A 19,589-nucleotide genomic window follows, 5' to 3' on the forward strand; every position below is an offset into this window, starting at 1 on the left:
CAGAAGCTTGACCAAAAAAGAAAAATAGCTGATATTTACTACAATTTTCTATATGTTAGAAATCCAGCTTTAAATTTGTTTTGCCTTATCTACTTTTTTTTTTTTTTTTTTTTTTTTGAGACAGGGTCTCCCTCTGCCACCCAGGTGCAGTGGTGTCATCAGCCCACTGCAACCTCAAATTCCTGGGCTCAGGTGATTCTCTTGGCTCAGCCTCCGCAGTAGCTGGGACTATAGGTGTGCACCTCCATATCCAGCTAATTTTTCTATTTTTTGCAGAGATGGGGTCTTGCTCTTGCTCAGGCTGGTCTCAAACTCCTGGCCTCAAGTTACCCTCCCATCTTGGCCTCCAGAAGTGCTAGGATTACAGGCATGAGTCACTGTGCCCAGCCTTTCACCTAGTCTTCATTACTCTAAGAAGTGAGTCTTATTATGATTCTACTATATTAATACACAAATGAGCAAAGAGGTTTAGAGAGGTGAAAGAACTAGTCAAAGGTCATAGCTAGTATGCAGCAGAGGTGGTGCTATATCCCAGCCCTTTTTTTTTTTTTTTTCATCTTATTGTTATGGGGGATACAGAATTGCAGGTTACATACTCCCAGCCCTTGTTCTAAACTTGTACTCTGTTCTTCAAAAGATGCAGTAAATCTCAAAGACATAAAACCACAGAAAAAGTTAAGAATAAAATAATTCCACTTCAGAAGAGAGAAGGCCTGGAAACTGATTTTAAAATGAGTTAAACAGATTTAGCAGTGGAAGGAAGTGTGTTGTAGGCTTTGGAACCAAAATGACCAGAGTTAGGATCTTGATTCTGCCGCTTATTAGCTTGATAACATTAGGCAAGTTAAATAACTTCTCTGAGTCTGTTTCTGTATTTATAAAATAGGCACAATGACACCGACTACACAGGGTTACTGCCAGGATAGAATCACATATAAATGCCTGGCACATAGCGAACAAGGATTAGGTGGTAGCTGCTATTGCTGTTGTCATTGTTATAGGCGGGAAAGAAGCGTACTGAGTTAAACATCAACATGCCATATCCTGTGCCAAATGTCCTATATACATATATTCATTTATTCCTTGTAATAACCCTGTAAGGAAGAATATTATCTCCATTATCATTGAGGAAACAGGTTCAGGGAGGAACAGCAAATAAATTTTTCAAGGTCAAAAAGCTAGTAATGGGGGGAAAAATAGGAATTTGAACTCAGGACTACCTGATATCAAAGTCCATGGCCTTTTGCAAAATGTATGACTGTGCTCTTATTTCTTCCCGATGTTCCTCCCCAAGGAAAAAAGCAAAAGAATAAAAGTAAAAAACAAACCGGCAACCACTCAAAAAAGCTCCTTTAAGCCACTGTGATCTCAAAAGGATATCACCACTGAAGAGAAAAATTTTATTCACTTTTTATTAATGTGGTCTCGTGGGTTTTTTGGCACCAAAAAAAAAAAAAAAGTGTATCTATGACAGTCATATTCCTTCAGAGTCCATTCATATGAGGACAAAAGGCCCTTTCTTAGATCAAGGTAAGTTTTCTGGCTGAGCGCAGTGGCTCACGCCTGTAGTCCTAGCTTCCTGGGAGGCTGAGGTGGGAGGATAGCTGCAGCTCAGGGGTTTGACACCAGCCTGAGCACAGTGAGACCCTGTCTCAATAAAAAAAAGAAAAAAAAAAAGGAAAAGTTTTCCATAGGGCATATTACTTTTGAGAAATACCTATGATTGATTTTGGACATATGGGAAACACAAGGGAGCAATTAAAAGTGCTAACCTCTGTGAGACCTCTGAGAACCCCCACACAGGGGACTCCTGGTTTTGGTAAAGGGTTTCTAGTAGCCGGAAGAGTTTCTTTCTTAGTCTTGAGCTCAGCATGGTAAAAATTAGCTATCAGATTAATATTCTGTAACTGACTAATATTCCACATATCCCCCAAAAGCAAAAGCACACACAAAACCCAAAACTTTGCTTACTCATGCAAATCATATTTCCTTTGGGGAAAAAATGCCACTTCAGTCTGATCCTATTTTCTACCATCTGCTTCCCTTGCCAACTCTAAGTGATGTGTTAAAAAGAGGAAAAGACTGTCAATTAAACATGTAATTATTAAACCCATTGTCCATTGTGAAATTCAGGGCTCTTGATTAATATTTAATAATGACATGCATAGGGTATGTAGAGAAGAAAGTAATACAAGTAGTACATAAATAAACTAGTCTGGCTAAAATTCAGATTTGTGCTAGTGTGCTATATAAGTCTATTAAGTTTCCGGAGGTATTGCTCTCAAATAAATTGAGTTGATAGCAGGAGACTCAGCTGGTCTATGTAGTGGCTAAAAGCCCCACTAATTCCCCATATCCTCTAATTAAGGTAGGTCTGATATATTTAGTGGCTTCTGAAACCTCTAGGTCTCTGCATAACACATGCCTCCTGGTGTCTAGCAACCTTAAAAAATAGAAATAAAGTCAGAACAGTGGGATATGACAAAAAAGTTCAAATAAATACCATCCCATGGGCGTCCCTAAACTCTCACACCTGAATTAAATGTCAAGAGGCTAATAATCAGAAGGTTAAGCAGTTCAGGAGAATGATAATGGGGTTATGGAGGCTTTTCAGAAGCTCAAATTAAGTGTGGCTTTGTTGTTATTCAATATTACCCTCTAATAGTTAGGAGCCCTGGCAGCATTTCATTCCCACCAGCTGGGAAGTTTTAGAGATATATTTACTTTTTAATGGAGATGTGAAAAGACTCGATTCAAGCTTTAGAATTTTTTTTTTTTGGCTTCACCTGGAACACAGGTGTTTCAAAGAGCTAGCATGAATAAGTTGTTCCATCTATAGTGACTCTCTTCAAAGCAAAGGGTAAAAAATTCCAACTGTGAATTGGAACTTTAAACAGTTCTTTAAAACAATCTTAGGATTTGCTATACACTAAAGTCTAGGTAATCTTTATGCAGACAAGAAGGGCTTTTAAAGGAACGAAAAAAGGGGATATGACTATTATTACAGGGCATAGGAACAGGGGTGTTCCTGTGATCTCAAACTGAAGGAGGAAATTATGTCACAATGGGATGAAGGTCAATTTTCCACATTCCCATGTTCAGCCATGCCAACCCAGTCTATGACTTAGATTTTTCCCACCTCTCAGACAAAAGAGAAAGAATAAAACTGATTCATTACACAGTATTTAGAGAGTCAATAAGAACTGGAGGAATTTATAAAGTATTATAAATAAATGCTTACTATCTACAAGGTGTTGCACAAATATGTCATAATAAAGCACTGCTAAATAAGCACTTTAATAATAGCTAATCCTTCTGGACAACTCAAGTTGTGCATCTATGTGATCCTTTTTTTTTTTTTTTTTTTTTGTAGAGACGGGGGTCTTGCCATGTTGTCCAGGCTGGTCTCGAACTCCTGGTCTCAAACAATCCCCCTGCTTAGGCCTCCCAAAGTGCTGGGATTACAGGCGTGAGCTACCATGCCTGGCCCTGTGATACTACCTTATGTGAAAAACTATCAGGTTCAAAAACTCTTGCCATCTTGAGTTCAGAATTATAGTAAGCTGGTTTACCTGCTCAACTGAACTGAAGTCTGAGAATGCATTTAATGTTCTATGTGCAATGAGCTACTGATGTATGAAAAAGTTTTTATGATATGTTAAAAGCTTTCAGATAACAAAATAAGGGTATTTAACTGGTTTAGCTAGGTTGGGATGAGAAGAAAATGGGGAACCTGTTGTATCAAATTATTTCCTACAGAATGAATATGGACAGAAAGATTTGAAAACCTAATTTTAATCCCTAAACACGCTTTACTTATTTCAGATAATGGAACCTTGATCATTCTTTTTTAAATTTCATATTGACAGAAACTAATGCTAAGGCAGATTATAAAAAGGAAATCTTATAGTATTAAATATTTATCAAGTAGGGCCAATATTGGTCAACAGTTCTACAATCTTTTTTTTTTTTTTTAAGAGTCTTCATCTTCATGAGATAGTTGTGGAACAAATATGAGAATCAGGTGACTTTCCAAAGGACACAGTAAATTTTTGATTTAATAAACCATAGGATGCAGATACCCAAGCCTGGCCCCTAGAGCCATGGAATCTCTGATATGACAAGTACGACAGTTAAAACATGTTTAAGCACTAACATGCTTAAGCACTAATTCTGAAATCCTTCATTCCTGTTTGAAAGAAGAAAATTCCAAAACCATAAATATGTGAGACTTCATGAAATCTTTCCTGACATTTTTTTCTTCCAAAATCAGGTTGAAGGAAATTTCAACCTAGATTTCAGGTATGAAACTGTCTGCTCTGAAATAAATTTGAGGGCACTAAATAATACGGATAACGATAATGTTGATTTCAAACAATGCTTTCCACATGAAAGAAAAACAGCAATGTGTCACAGAGAGAATTGTGTTCTCTTGTAACAAATGGTCGGCCCTAAATCTCATCATCTTCTCTGTAACAAAAAGCATGGGCACCTTTGCAACCAGAAAAAAAAATCAGTGTGCTTCAATTAGAATCACTGACCTTTTCTGAAGCATGCCCGTGCTTCTCTATAGAAATCAATGGAATAAAAGGTCATGTTGTTAAAATGTTTGAATATGACAATCTCTTTCCCAGGCAAAGGCAAATTCCTTTTCTTTTAAAAGTAACTAATTTGTTGTATAGAATGTCAAAAATTAAAACTACTTCAACTGTAATTTAAAACTGACTCAAAAAGAAAAATCAATTCGACCACCAGAAAATAAAAGGAAAAATGCTAGAGAGCTGTCATTCTACCTACTGTTATATCCCAGAAGGTTCTGTCAGAGGAGTCATTGTCTCTTAAGCTACAACCATGAACATAATAAAACAAGAAGAGCATGCTAGAGAAAATAACGTTATTTCAAACCTCAGCTCTCTTCTTCACAAAGTGTTCTGAAGAAGGCAAAGACAAGCTCTGTGCCTGTCAAATGTAGATGATAGAGCCTGCTGATTAATCTTCTGCCATCCTAACCCTCCAAAGCAAGTATACATACACATAAATCCAGAGATTAAGAGCCAAGGAATAGAAGCTGAAATGATTGGAACAGTCATCATTTTTCCAAATATAAAAAAAGACATTTGAAAGAGATTGGGAACATTATTCTACTGCTTGAATTTTTTCATTCATGAAGAGAAAGGACAAATTCTTTAATTACCTCTTAATGCATTCAGAAGGTAAAGAATGTACGTATCAGTCATATAAAGTGCATCATGGTTCCTACTGCCAATGCAAGAATATTAAGACCACGAGCCCTCAAATCAGACCTGTTGAACCTTTCCTTAACAGGTCTGAAAAATTTAACTTTCATGTCCAGACAATTCAGTTTCAAACATCCTTCTGCCCAATAGGATTTGAGAGCATTTACTCCATTCTGATCTACTGTAAATATGCATGAATGATGTCATCAAAACAGAGCAGACTGCTATAAGTGGTATAAACAACCGCAACAGCATTGTGAAGGGAGGGCAAGTTTCCCAACATACCAATCTACAGATGCTTCCTTATCTATCCAGTGCTACCCATCACCAGTGCAGCTCATTTTTGGCTGGAAAGTTTAAAAGACAAAATTATTAAAAGGAACAGTTCTAAAGGGCAGAGAAGATTCAAAATAAAGAGAGAATAAAAATCTACAAGAAGAAGGAATCTCGGAGAGGTATACCAGAGAAGTCTGTGTCTGAGTACTTTTTAGGGCAGTTGAGAAGAGATGATATAAATGCTGGTCCATTTAAAAGGATCTGCCTCCTCTGTCTAGATACGTGATCCAACATAGTGCCTAATGCGTTTGTTCACAGTACCCACTTTCCAATGTTTACAGAATATTCTATTATGCACTTAGATGTAACAATAGATTAGCATTATTTTACATAGCTATTTAATTAGAATAGCTATGCAAAAAGGGTTACATGGACCCATGAATAGGAATCAGATAAAGCTTAAAATTTTGTGGAAAAATAAGAATACAACTAGAAATATTAAAAATATACTTATCCTACAAATATGGAACTGCTCTCGTACTGGCTCATATAAGAAAGACTACTGAACACTGAAATATAAGTTGCAGACAAGTCCTCCAAGCTCTATTTCTATTTCTGGGAGTGGGGTGGGAAAGGAGAGGAGGAGGACAGGGCACATTTTATCCATAAGAGAATGTGGTTAATATCTCTATTGTAAAACTGATTACTCTAGGATTATAATCATTTAAAAACTGTCTATCATCTCTACTAAACTATGAGCTCCTTAAAGGTAATGGCAATGGCCATTATATTTTATATTACTAGTACATCTTTGCTAAGGGTAAAGTTTGAAAGTTAGGGCATAAAGTGAACATTAAGTATCATGAAAAGCCATCTGGGAAGATGCCAAGCATCATTCTGTTCTCTTTTCACAACAGTCTATGCACAACAGTCACTGCCTCTTAGCCCCAAGAGTGAGGTCCTTATTACAGTGTTTTTTTTTTTTTAATTGTGGCAAAATATAAATAACATAAAATTTACCATTTTAACCTTTTTTTTTTTTTGGAGACAGAGTCTTGCTCTGTTGCCCGGGCTAGAGTGTCGTGGCGTCAGCCTAGCTCACAGCAGCCTCAAACTCCTGAGCTCAAGCAATCCTTCTGCCTCAGCCTCCCGAGTAGCTGGGACTACAGGCATGTGCCACTATGCCCAGCTAATTTTTTTCTATATATATTTTTAGCTGTCCAGATCTTTCTATTTTTAGTACAGATGGGGTCTCGCTCTTGCTCAGGCTGGTCTCAAACTCCTGACCTCGAGCGATCCTCCCACCTCGGCCTCCCAGAGTGCTAGGATTACAGGCGTCATTTTAATCATTTTTAAGTGTACAATTCAGTGGCATAAGTACATTCACAGTGTTGTGCAACCATCACCACTATCTACTTCCGTAACTTTTTCATTATCCCAAACTGAACTCCATGTTAAGTTTTTCAAGTATACTTCTGATGCTGTTACTCCTCATCACAAAAATCTTTTATTGTACCTCCAATGCCTACCGAATGAAGACCAATTTCCTTAGTTTAACATTTAAAGCACTCCATGATTTTGCCCCAACTAGCATAATTTCTCATTATCTGTGCATGCTAAACTCTAGCCAACTGCAGGATTTACCACTCCCTAATTATGCTCCCAATACTTACTCCTTCCCTCTGGAATATCCGTCCTCTTCAATGCCACCTGTCCTCATCCATCAATGATCATATGAAATGTCTTTTCCTCCACAAAGTCTCCTAATTGTTTTTCTGCCTGAAGTAACCTCTCCTTTTAAAGTCCCACACTACCTGTCTATATTCTTTTGGTATATTTTACCATATATGACAGTTATTTCTTTACATCTCATCTCTCCCCCAGACTATATTCCCCTTGAGGGAAAGCATTAAGAAGCAACAGAGCATATTGGGTTAAGAGCACTCCTGGCCAACTGGGCTATACAACGTGGGTTTAAATCACAGCTCTGTCATTTCTAAGTGACCTTGGACAAGTTATTTACCTCTCTGAGCTACATTTCTTCCTCTGTAAAATGGAGATATGAGTAAAGTATTTAGGACAGTGCCTGACACATTAAATTAAAAAAAAAAACTAAATAAATGAATAATTCATCTTTGTAGCCACCACAGAGATTAGTACAGTGTCATACACATAGTAGTGCTAAAGGTTTGGCTGAACGGATAAACAAGGCTGACGAGGTATTAACAAAGTGGTGGTGAAGTCAGGAATTAGCTGTTCTAGATTATTCTGGTTTTGCCTTTCTCTTCATTTCTATCCTAGGCTTCAGAGGTCTGGAGCCAGGATTGGTGACAGTGAGTAAGTAAAAATTTTTGTTTTAAATCATCAAGTGTCTTTCAAGTAATTCAGCTTGCAAACTAAAATGGTAAAGAGTAAAAATCAGACCTCCAGTGTTCCCATGGTTCTTTTCTATTATCATACTTCCAACCTATATTATAGCTATTATTTATGTGATTGTATCCTACACTAGATTATAAACCTGGAGGCAGAGACAATCTTATTTGTCTTATTTGAGAAGGACAAAACATTTATTTTGTCCCTACTCTACGTCAGGCACTGTTCGTGCTGGTAATACAATGGTAAACAAAATAGACAAAAAATCCTGGTTCTGGGAATACAGTTGATGCTAATGTTTACAGAATAAACGAATAGGAAATTCTTATAACATGTAAATCTTCAAAGCTCCCAGATTTCTGGTCCTTGCTGGTACTATTGTTGCATAACAAGTACACATACATATCCATATATGCATTACATTTGTATTGTTCTTCACTCTTTACTGACTCCTAAGATTCTCTGAGGGTTACAGAGCTGTTTCAAGCACTGGAGACTCTAAATGGCTAATTCTGACACATAGGTTTCCTCACTGTCATTATAACAAGAGATTTCTGTTTAAACATTGCCTGCACAAGCCAAACCTTTCATCCAAAGAGGGACACTTTTGAGAGTGAAAGAAGGAACTTAATAATAATTATGCCAGAACATCAGGTAAAATCCAAGGCTGTCTCAACAAATCAGGATGCATGGTCACTCCATTAGACTTCTCATTTCCACTGGGTTTAGAATGTAATTGCTTCTAGCACAGAAGACCTATATCACCCATATTCTTGTCCATAAAATGCTAATATTATGCTTCAAGTTAAAAATAAGCTTTTTCCAAAACAAACCAAATTTTTATTTCCAATCCAGTAGGCATCCAGTGCTTTCTGGGAAGGGGCCTGTTTATGTGCATTGTACAGCATTCAGAATCCTGACTGAAGCATAATAAATATTGTTTTCTAATCAAACAATTAGAACTGGTTTTTCTTGGACTAAATTTCAGTAGGCTCCAAGTAATTAAGTACCAAATTGTTTTCATACAGATTTCCAAATAGACAAGTATAAAATGAAAATGTAATCCTTTAAAAGCTAAAACATTAGCTCAGAAAAATATATAATCTTTAAAATTATTAAAGAATATATTTCCTAGGTTGACGTATTAGATTAAAAACTATGAAAACAAAAAGCCAGAAGAAACAGAGGTCATGGTAGAATTTATTGCTCCTTCCATACCTGACTTATGCTACATCTGTTGTACCCTGTAGGCAGATTTGTGAACAGTTACAATCTAGATATTATCTCTGTTTTTAGTTGCTGGAAGGAATTATCTAATCTGTTTTTTAGTTGCTTGAAGGAGTTTATATATAAAGATGCACGGTGTTTCAAAACTCAAGCTAAACTTTTGGTGGGCACCAATACAATCATTTTATTGCAGTTTAAGTTTCTTGGGGGATACGTATGATTAACCTCATGATACTAGATGATGATATTCTTACTGTACACTTGATTACATAAAAATGCTCATAGAACTCAGATTTTCTAAAATGATATTAACTATTCAATTGGATTTTAAGGCATCTGTTGCTTAAAATGTCTATTAAACCTTGAATATGTAACACAACATTCTAATTTTTCTGATTTTAGAAAACAGTGTAATGACATGGTACTATAATATACAGTGGATGACTACTTAAGATTATTTCTTTTCCCTAACAACTTAAGTAACGTAAATATATATTTTTGATTCTATGTACTGATCCCTTCAACTAAATATTAATACTAAAACATCCATTAGATGCACAGCAACATGCTCAGAACTTGCCTAAAAGAGAGCCTCATACAGACCTCAAAGAGTTTCTGAAAAGCATAATGCCATGTCCATATATTTAAAATTCAAAATATTACCCACTCTAAAATCTACAGACACAATAATCCTCCAAATTAAAAAAAAATTGTCTAAAACCATGCATACTGTGTGTGCATATTTTTTAGATACTACAGAGGGAGCTGCTGATGTAGATAATATATTATGTTGAATTCATATTGTAACTTGAGGTCCTATTAATCTTTAATATTTTTGTGTTTTAGGTAATAAGGGTTTTTTTTTTTTTTTAATTTTTCAGAGAAAATGAGGAATAAGGAAAATGAGGAAATTTGGTTTTTTGCTCTGGCTACAACAAATTTATTTGTGTTAAAAACACAGGACACAGAAAACTTCCCATTCAGGATAGTAAAACAATCAGCAGCAAAGGCAAAGCATGTTTATAACTAAGGTATTTCTTAAATTTTCCTTTAATAGCTGTCCTATAACACAACTTTTTAGTATCCTGTACGCCAAGCTAAATCATTCCTTCTTAAGAGTCTTTATAATCCTGTGGCAGCTCTAAACATGATTCCTTTTTATTTAATACATTAAAAGGATTCAGTTTTTTTCCAAATGACACCACTATTGGAAAACATTTATCTTTTTTCTGTGCATGATTCCACATATAGCTAAAAATTATAAGACAGAAAACATAAGAATATTAAGTTTGAAAGATTTTTCCATCTGTAGCCAGCTAATTATTGTGAGTGACATGTCAATTTTTTAACCTGCAGCTAAAAAATTAAGTGATATAATGAGATGAAATAAAGTAAAATATTTAAGTAAATGGTACACCAGAGGGTTTCATGAATATTTTATGACAAAGGCTCTTTATTTGAACATTTGTGAACAATTTTGGGGAAGGCAATTTCATAGAAACATTCTAACTAATGAAATGGGCTGAAATTAGCTACCAATAACTACTAAACCACCTATGCCACTCATGGTGTTTTTTCGTTTTTGGAGACAGGGTCTCGGCTCTGTTGCCTGGGCTAGAGTGCAGTGGTACTATCATAGCTCACTGCCACCTCAAACTTTTGGGCTCAAGTGATTCTTCTGCCTTGGTCTCCCAAGTAGCTGGGACTCCAGGCGTGCACCACCACGCCCAGCTACTTTTTCTATTTTTTGTAGAGGCAAAGTCTCACTTTGTTGCTCAGGCTGGTCTCGGAACTCCTGGCTCCAAGCGATCCTCCCACCTTGGCCTCCCAACAGTGCTGAGATTACAGGTGTGAGATACTGCACAGCCCATTCATGGTTTTAAACCATAACTATGCTAACTTTTCCTCTGTTCTATAAGTATTTGAAATAATATAAATCATAGATCTCCCAGACTCAAATTATGCTCAATAACAGTAAGTGATTGAGAACTCCTATGTTATTGAAACACATACAAGGTTTTTAAAGGAATGACAAATCCAAGTACACAAAATAAATGCCTGATATAAACAATTTATGCTTGAACTATAAGACAGAAAATGGATATGATGAATTAGCTAAGTATTCAATGAAGAGAACCTAAATATATTTGGCATTTATTTAATATACCCATATTCACCCTTATCTTACATGAAAACATTCTTTCCCCACAGATGGCCTATGTGCAGTAAAGGGTTAACTCAGCAGATCTGGGCTGCCCAAACCCTGCAGATTACAAAAGTCTTCAGGACTGGCCTCTGGCAGGCTCCTGGGAAATAACCTTTGAACCACTGCAATGTCCACCTGATAACAGTGTCTTAGTATAGTTGGCACTTTGGCCAAGCCAGATAGTTTATGCTAACAATATGATTTACAGTAAATACCTGTTTTTGTTTGCTATTGCCTTGGGCTATGCTATATTAGTTTGACCACTAGGGGTAAAAGAGGAAAAGAGGGCTGGAGACCGAATAGCTAAGGTCAGTCACATGGGTACTCCATGCCTATGTGACTGATCCACAATAAAAATCCTGAACGTCAAGGCTCAGATGAGCTTCCCTGATTGGCAACACTTGCCCATGTTGTCATACGTCATTGCTGGGATAATTAAGGTCTGCCCATGGGACTCCATTAGAAAGGACAACTGGAACATCATGCCAATCACTATGAGTCATTTTCCTGTGTTGATCTTAATCTGTATCTTTTTGCTATAATAAACTGTAACCATGAGAATGACAGCTTTTCTGGGTCCTGTGAGTCCTTCTAGGAAATCATTGAACCTGAGGGTGGTATTGGGAACCTCCAACACAACTTATAATGCAGCAAAATTCATATTTAATAAAGGGAATGTCTTCTAATTTCAAGGTGTGGTTTCAGTAACTTCATTTCCAAAGAGGCAGAAATATTACATAGTACCACATACTGATAGGAATGCCTTCTAATACATGGATTTCCTTCCCACTAACTAAAAGGATAAAGAGGGTGGTTCCTGGCCAGGTATAGGAAGAGGTACTTCTGCTAAATGAAATAATTGCTGCCCAACTCCTACCAGCTCCCTCCTTTTCTTCAGTGAGGACCCAGATAATCTTCAGAAGTCCATAAAATGAAATCATTAATGCCTCCTCCTTAGTTGCCACTACTGACCTACAGTTGAGGAGAAAAGAACTTTCTTGATTCTTCTACCTTTAGGTTAATTTTGTACTTTAAAAAAAAAAAAGTGTGTCAGAACTATCTGACCTGGCTTAAGGTCTCATCTATACACTCTTATCAGCCAGAAACTGGTCAAGGGACAGTTCTTACTTTAGAATATGCAGGACTGGAGCACCCCAAGTCCACTGAATTCATTCCTTACTTCAGAGGTCCCAATCCTTTTTGGCACCAGGGACCGGTTTCATGGAAGACAATTTTTCCATGGATGGAGCAGGTGGGAAGAAGAATGGTTTCGCGATGATTTAAGTGCATTACATTTATCGTGGAGTCAAACTTCTCTGCTAATAATAATCTGTATGCACAGCTGCTTGCCAGCACTAGCATCACTGCCTCAGTTCCACCTCAGATCATCAGGCTTTAGATTCTCAAAAGGAGTGAGCAACTTAGCTCCCTCGCATGCACAGTTTACAAAAGGGTTCTTGCTGCTATGAGAATCTAATGCCACTGCTGATCTGACAGGAGGTGGAGCTTATAGGTGATGCCAGCGATGGGGAGCAGCTATAAATACAGATGAAGCTTCACTCACTCACCTGCCACTCACCTCCTGCTGTGCGACCTGGTTCCTAACAGGCTATGGACCAAGATTGGGGACTGTAGCTTTATTGCACAAAAAGATTAATTCCATAAAGGATCTGTGGATTAAAATATCACCAACTATTATAGCAGTCCCTTGGTATCCGAGAGGGATTGGTTCCAAGACAGATACCAAAATCCAAGGATGTTCCCTTATATAAAATGGCATAGTATTTGTATATTTTAAATCATCTCTAGATTATTTATAATACCTAATAAAATGTAAATGCTATATAAATAGTTGTTATACTGTATTGTTTTTTATTTGTATTATTTTTTATTTTTTTCCAAATATTTTTGATCCATGATGTAGAACAGGCAGATTTGGAGGGCAGATAGTATAGAATTCAACAGCTTTTGGTTTACCAGATCAAAGATCAAAACATCCCAGCAGCATTGATCAGTGATAATTCTATCACCTTATATGGTTTCCCAACTCCCTAACAAGCTTAGTTTTTTCTTTCTTTTTGGGAAGCTCTTAATTGTTCCCAGTTTCTAAGGAAATCATCAAAGATAATTGTCTAGTATGGAATTACTTACCACCTGTGTAAGAATGAGATTTTCATTTGTCTCACTGCTGAATCAGAAAAAGTATCTCACTATTATATTAGTTTCCATTCTGAGTCACACACCTGAAGTGTTAATAAAAAGCCTAAAGTTTGAATAAACTGCACTATCATGAGCTCACCAAATTCAATGATTTAGGATTCCCTGTCTTTTAAAGTTTTTACCAAGTCAAATACAGAAAGGAAACTGGTGACACTTTGCCTAAGAATGTCAGATGGGCTAACCTATGTCTCAATTTTTTTCATGCACACAGTCCCAGAAGCTATTACCATGCATTATTTTATAGTTCATTATTAATCACAATACCTAACACACTACTGTTAGACATCAACAGTAGTAATAGAATGTTAAAGCCTCTATCCTGAGACAATCATATAAATAGGGGTTGAAAGCAAAACTATACAGTCAGACTGCCTGGAATCAAATCTCAATTCCAACAGATACTAGCTCAGTGATCTTGGTCAAGTTTCTTACCTTTTGTGCCTCAATTTCATCTTCTATAAAATGGGAATAACCACAATACCTTCCCCAGAGGGTTGTTATAGGGATTAAATAAACTCATATGGGTAAAGAATTTAGAACTGTGCCTGGCATCGGATAAAAAACCACAACCACCACCACCATTATTCTAAGGGACACAAGACATTTAACTTATATTTACTTTTCATCTTACTCCAAGTATTGTAAGAAAGGACAGTATTATTCTCTTAACCGATAGGTAGCTGTTATATAGTGACAAGAACACTTTACTGGGTTCTACTACAACATGGCTACTTCACTGGTTTCATTGTAAAATGGGAATGGTAATAATTTATCTTGTAGGGCTGTGTGGGGATTAAATAGGACATCTGTTCAGGTGTCCTGTTCTGTGGCAACATCGCACAATGTACGTAGATAATACTGAGCTCTGCCGGATACTTAGGATTTCAAAATTACCTGGTTCCAGTACTCAATCACTTCTGTAAGGGTGAGACTTAATATACTTCAAGGCATGAACCCCAAAAGGTGCTAGAAGAACAAATTAATAAAAAAATTGTCCCCTTCTTTTCACATTAGGATACATTTCTTCAAAATAGTCAATGTGTGGAGGCTGGAGTATGTCAAGGGCAGAGAGTACCTAAGGAAAGGAAAAATAAGTTAAGTTTAGAGAACTAAAAAGGAAACAAAATTTGACATAAATGCAAGTAAATACCATTAACTCTTTAATTATTTAAAGCTTAGTTACAGTTGTCCACCGAAATTAAATTTGTCAGTCAAGAAACATAGTCCTAAACATTAAGATGGGTTTGTAAATTTACAACCCAACAGACAATTCTACTTAAACCAAAATGAGAGAGGCAATTGGGTCATATAACATGCTTCCAAAATCCCTGCACAGAAGAGAATGTTGGACAGAAATGCCCAGTCAGTGTTGCTCTAAGAGCAGGAGCCATTATCATTCATTCCCTTATTCCTCTGTTCAACAAATATTTACTATTTGCATTCTACCTGGCAGGCACTGTGGTAAGAGTTATACTGATGAACAAAATAGTACCATCCCTGCTCTTATGACAGACGATGGGAGAGGCAAGCATTAAACAAATAAACAAATAGTTACACAGATATATAATTATAACATCTATTACTGTGAAGAAAAAATGTAAAGAAGGGTGGGGAGAAAAAGCTTCTCTGAAGTAACACTACTTTTAAGATTTGAAGGCTGAATGGGAGTTGGTCAATAATGGGTAGCCAGTGTCAAGACATTGAGGCAGATTCTAGAAACAGAGAAGCCAGTGCTTACGGAAAATAGTGGGTAAGAAAAAAATAGACTAATATTATATAAGGTAGAAGAGGAAGGCAGGAAATATATCACACAAAATGTCTTTAAATTGTATTAAGCATTTTGGATTTTATTCCAAGTACAAGAAAAGAAGTCACTAGGATGAGGAAAAAAGACTTTAAAACTTCAAGACCTTTATAAAAGCAGCATACTGCCAATGTAGCTTCTGCCATCAAAACATAACAAATAGGCCTACTTCCCCTAACAGTTTTCTAGCTATTCTTTTAAGTCCCATCTATGATGTCATATCTAAGAATTTGAACCTACCTTGCTAAGCTAATGAGAAATACTAGACTCAACGCACATGGAAGAAACTATTTGAATAAGAGATGAAGTGTGTGGTACACGTTCAAATTTTATGATCTGTGGCTTAGTTTTTTAAGAAAAATACTTTTTAATATAGAGATTTTCAAACATATAAAAAAAGTGGCAGCATAGTATAAAGAATACCCATGTAATCAATACCTGGGCTTAGTTATTCACACACATAGACATTCTTGTTTCATCTCTACCCTTTACTATCTCTATATAATTTTGAAGTATATATCAGACTTCTTTTAGCCATACATCAGTTATCTCTAATGAAAAAAAACTTTAAAAGCTACAATGATCAAATTTTTAAAATGTTTTTAATATTGTCAAATACCCAACGCTCAAATTTTCAATTTTCCTATTTATTACAATTTTGTTAGTCTAAATCAGGAGCTAAATAAGATTTACATATTATGATTAATTTATGGCTTTTACCTTTTATCCTAAAGATTTCTCCTCCATCTTTTTCTTTTCCTCTTGCAATTTACTTGTGGAAGAAACGTTGTTCATTTTAAAGGTTATTCTTTTTTCAGCCATGTATTTCTCAATTTAAAATTTTAAGTAAAGATTTATCTTATTACATTAAAACTTCCTGTGATGAAAAAGCCCACACTTACTTTAAAGCCAGTTAGAGGTTTCTAAATAATTTAGATGTTTTCATAAGGAATATCTATCCTTCCTTTTTGAATTAAAATATTTACATTTAGAATTTTAGTATAAACAGAAAACAAAAGATTTTCATTTCTTCAAAGAATAATTTTTATCATATGAAAGATAAATTTTTCATTTCTATATTTCCATAACCTATAATTAGCCAGCTATATTTTTAAACCTATAAATTTATTTCTCATTATGTGCTAGAATAATTTTTAACATGAATATTTGATGCTTGAGGAAGGCAGTTAGAAATTAGTGTTTTACTTGACATCTTTCGGACTCTACACTCTGTTTCTGAGCAACATACATCCTGTCTAAGGGGGAAACAGAATGCAATGTGTGACAGCGTCCATTAGACAAAACTATTTTACACTTCAAATCTATCTGCTATAATTAGAGGTTATCTAGAGGAAAGTGACAACCATACATTACTAAACCTCGATAGAAAAGAATGAGGCTTTCTTACTCCATATTTGATGAGGATTTTTGTAGAAAAGCCATCTAAAACAAGGTTAGACATTTGTACTACAGCATTTAGCTGTGATTGTTAGCTTTGAAGGTGCAATGTTTTAAACTCTGCCTGGAATTTTTTAAATGCCTGTTGTTTTTATCCTCTTCTTTTTTCCACTCCAAAATGTTTATTGAAGTATGGCATTCCACAGTGTTTCTAGGTGGCAAAAACAGTACTTAAACCAGTAGAAATGATCCAGAAATCTCAGAAGTAATGCAAATGAGTAAATGAGAAGGAATGGTAGCAGAGTTTCAAACTCCAGATCTCATGCCTGACTCCCCCATTTAAATAGCTGGAGTTCCTCTATAAAACTCGCTATTATTCGAGGGAATAAAGTATAGGAGATTAGCCTTAAGATGTAAATAGCAGGATGCCTGAAAAGACTTTGGCTTGTAAAGAGTCAAAGTATCCCAAATTACCACCAACTCTTTAAAGGATTTCAAATACAAAAAACATAAGCAGACTTGTCTAATTAAAAACTGAATTAGGCCGGGCGCGGTGGCTCACGCCTGTAATCCTAGCACTCTGGGAGGCCGAGGTGGGCGGATCGTTTGAGCTCAGGAGTTCGAGACCAGCCTGAGCAAGAGCGAGACCCCATCTCTACTAAAAATAGAAAGAAATTATATGGACAGCTAAAAATATATATAGAAAAAATTAGCCGGGCATGGTGGTGCATGCCTGTAGTCCCAGCTACTCGGGAGGCTGAGACAGGAGGATCGCTTGAGCCCAGGAGTTTGAGGTTGCTGTGAGCTAGGCTGACGCCACGGCACTCACTCTAGCCTGGGCAACAGAGTGAGACTCTGTCTCAAAAAAAAAAAAAAAACTGAATTAAAGTTACATCTTTAAATGATAGTCATTACCAAACAATGTCTCAGCACATTTCACAAACCCTTTAGGAAACAGAAGCTCATTATGTTTGCTGCTTTTTAGGATTTTAACCTCCATGATATTAGAAGATTCACTATAAACTGGTTATATTATAAGCTCAGTATCAGTCAGCCCTTTATCAATAAAATAAGTGCTGTGAACAATCTCAGTGCTAACTTATAAAGACAAGAAATTTATCTGTTCATTCATAGAATAAACATTTACTGAGTTTCTACTCTGCCAAAGACTCAAAGACAAGAATAAGACACTTAAAAGGAACCCAATTAAATCCCATGTTTAGTAAAGGAATAACTCCTTCCCCACTCTCTTACCCTCAATGGATTCTAAATGCTTTAAAGTAGGGACTATGTTATTACTATTATTTTTTATACAGTTGTAACATAAAGTATACAAATCCTAAGAGTATAATTTGATGAATTTTTACACCCACACCCACACATATCTCAAAGTAAGCACCATGCAGATCAAGAAGTTAAGCCTTTTCAACACCTAGAAAGCTCCCTTGCCATGTTTTCAGTCAAAACTCATCCTGGCACTATTCTTACTTCTGTCACCATAGATTCATTTTGCCTATTCTTAAACTTTACACAAATTGCATCATAAAGTGTGGAGTCTTTTGTGTATGGATTATTTCATTTACTGTTATGCCAGCGAGTTTCATTCATGTTGTGTAGGTCAGTGGTTCACTCTTTTTACTGATGTGTAGTATGCCATTATATGACTGGACTATACCACAAAGAACTTGACCAGAGTACTGTTGGCAGACATTTGTGTCTAATTTCTAGCTATTATGTATAAAGCTGGTATGAGCATTCTTATACATGTCTTTTGGTGGATATATGCACTCATTTGAGTATATGTATACCAAGGAGTAGAGCTGCTGAGTTGTTGGGTAGGCATATATTTAGTTTTAGTAGAAATTGTCAGTTTTCTGACAATAAAGAGTTTTAGTTGATTCATGTCCTTGTCAACAGTTGGTATTGGCAGTCTTTTTAATTTCAGCCATTCTGGTGGGTATATAGTGGTATCTCATTGCAGTTTTAATTTACATTTCTCTGATGACTAACGACTTTGAACACTTTTTCATATATTATCCTCTTTTGTAAAATGCTTAAGTCTTTTATTAACGGTCAAAATATTTTGATTTATAGAAGCTATTTATATTATTATGATATTTAGACATAGAATTTACAGTCTAAAAAATATCAAGTAAAACACTGGTTTCTAATTGTCTTCGTTAAACACTACTTATTTTAAAAATTGTTCTAGCTCATAGTATATTCTAGAAACAAGTATGTTGTTGGATAAACATCTGAAGTTTATGTTTTCATTCTCCTAACTTTTGATTAATATTAGTTCTTAATGTTAATGGTGTCCAATTTAACATCTTTTTTTTATGGCTAACGCTTTACTTGTCCAGTTAAGACATCTTTGCTTATCTCAGTCATAAAGATATTTGCCTATGTTTTCTTCTAGAAGTTTTATTAGTTTATCTTTCACATTTAAGTTTATGAGCCATTTTGAATTAATTTATGGGTATGGTTTGAAGTAGGGGTTAAGATTCACTTTTTTCCCCATATGGATATCTAATTGATTTAGAACTGTTTATTGAAATGACCACCCAGTCCCCCACTGAACTGCAGTGGCATCTCTCTTGTTAATCAGATGAACATGTATGCGTATGCCAGTTTATAGACTTTCTATTCTGTTCCATTAATCTATTTATCTGTCCTTGTTCTGCCTCGATACCTTGTGCTTGGTGTCTTCTGTTGTTCAATACCTAAGATTGAGTCTGAATACCTGATAGCAGTCTAAATACCTGGTAGTATGAATTTCCTACTTTATTCAACTTCTTTAAGATTGGCTGGGCTATTTTAGATCTCTTGCATTTCCACACATTTTACA

General features: G+C 35.9%; 1 protein-coding gene across 2 annotated transcripts in view; it reads right to left on the bottom strand.

Annotated features, from left to right (window-relative positions):
- NLK (nemo like kinase) overlaps positions 1–19,589 on the bottom strand; it is a 149,458-nt gene that overhangs the window by 47,402 nt on the left and 82,467 nt on the right. For both annotated transcript variants that reach the window (XR_011234841.1, XM_069480990.1), the window contains exon 3: positions 14,559–14,614. Coding sequence is in view for 1 of the 2 variants with exons in the window: in XM_069480990.1 (XP_069337091.1) it covers positions 14,559–14,614 (56 nt within the window). In the remaining variant the exon portion in view is untranslated. The remainder of the gene's footprint in view (positions 1–14,558; positions 14,615–19,589) is intronic.

This window comes from Eulemur rufifrons, chromosome 9, assembly GCF_041146395.1.
Source record: "Eulemur rufifrons isolate Redbay chromosome 9, OSU_ERuf_1, whole genome shotgun sequence".
NCBI lineage: Eukaryota > Metazoa > Chordata > Mammalia > Primates > Lemuridae > Eulemur > Eulemur rufifrons.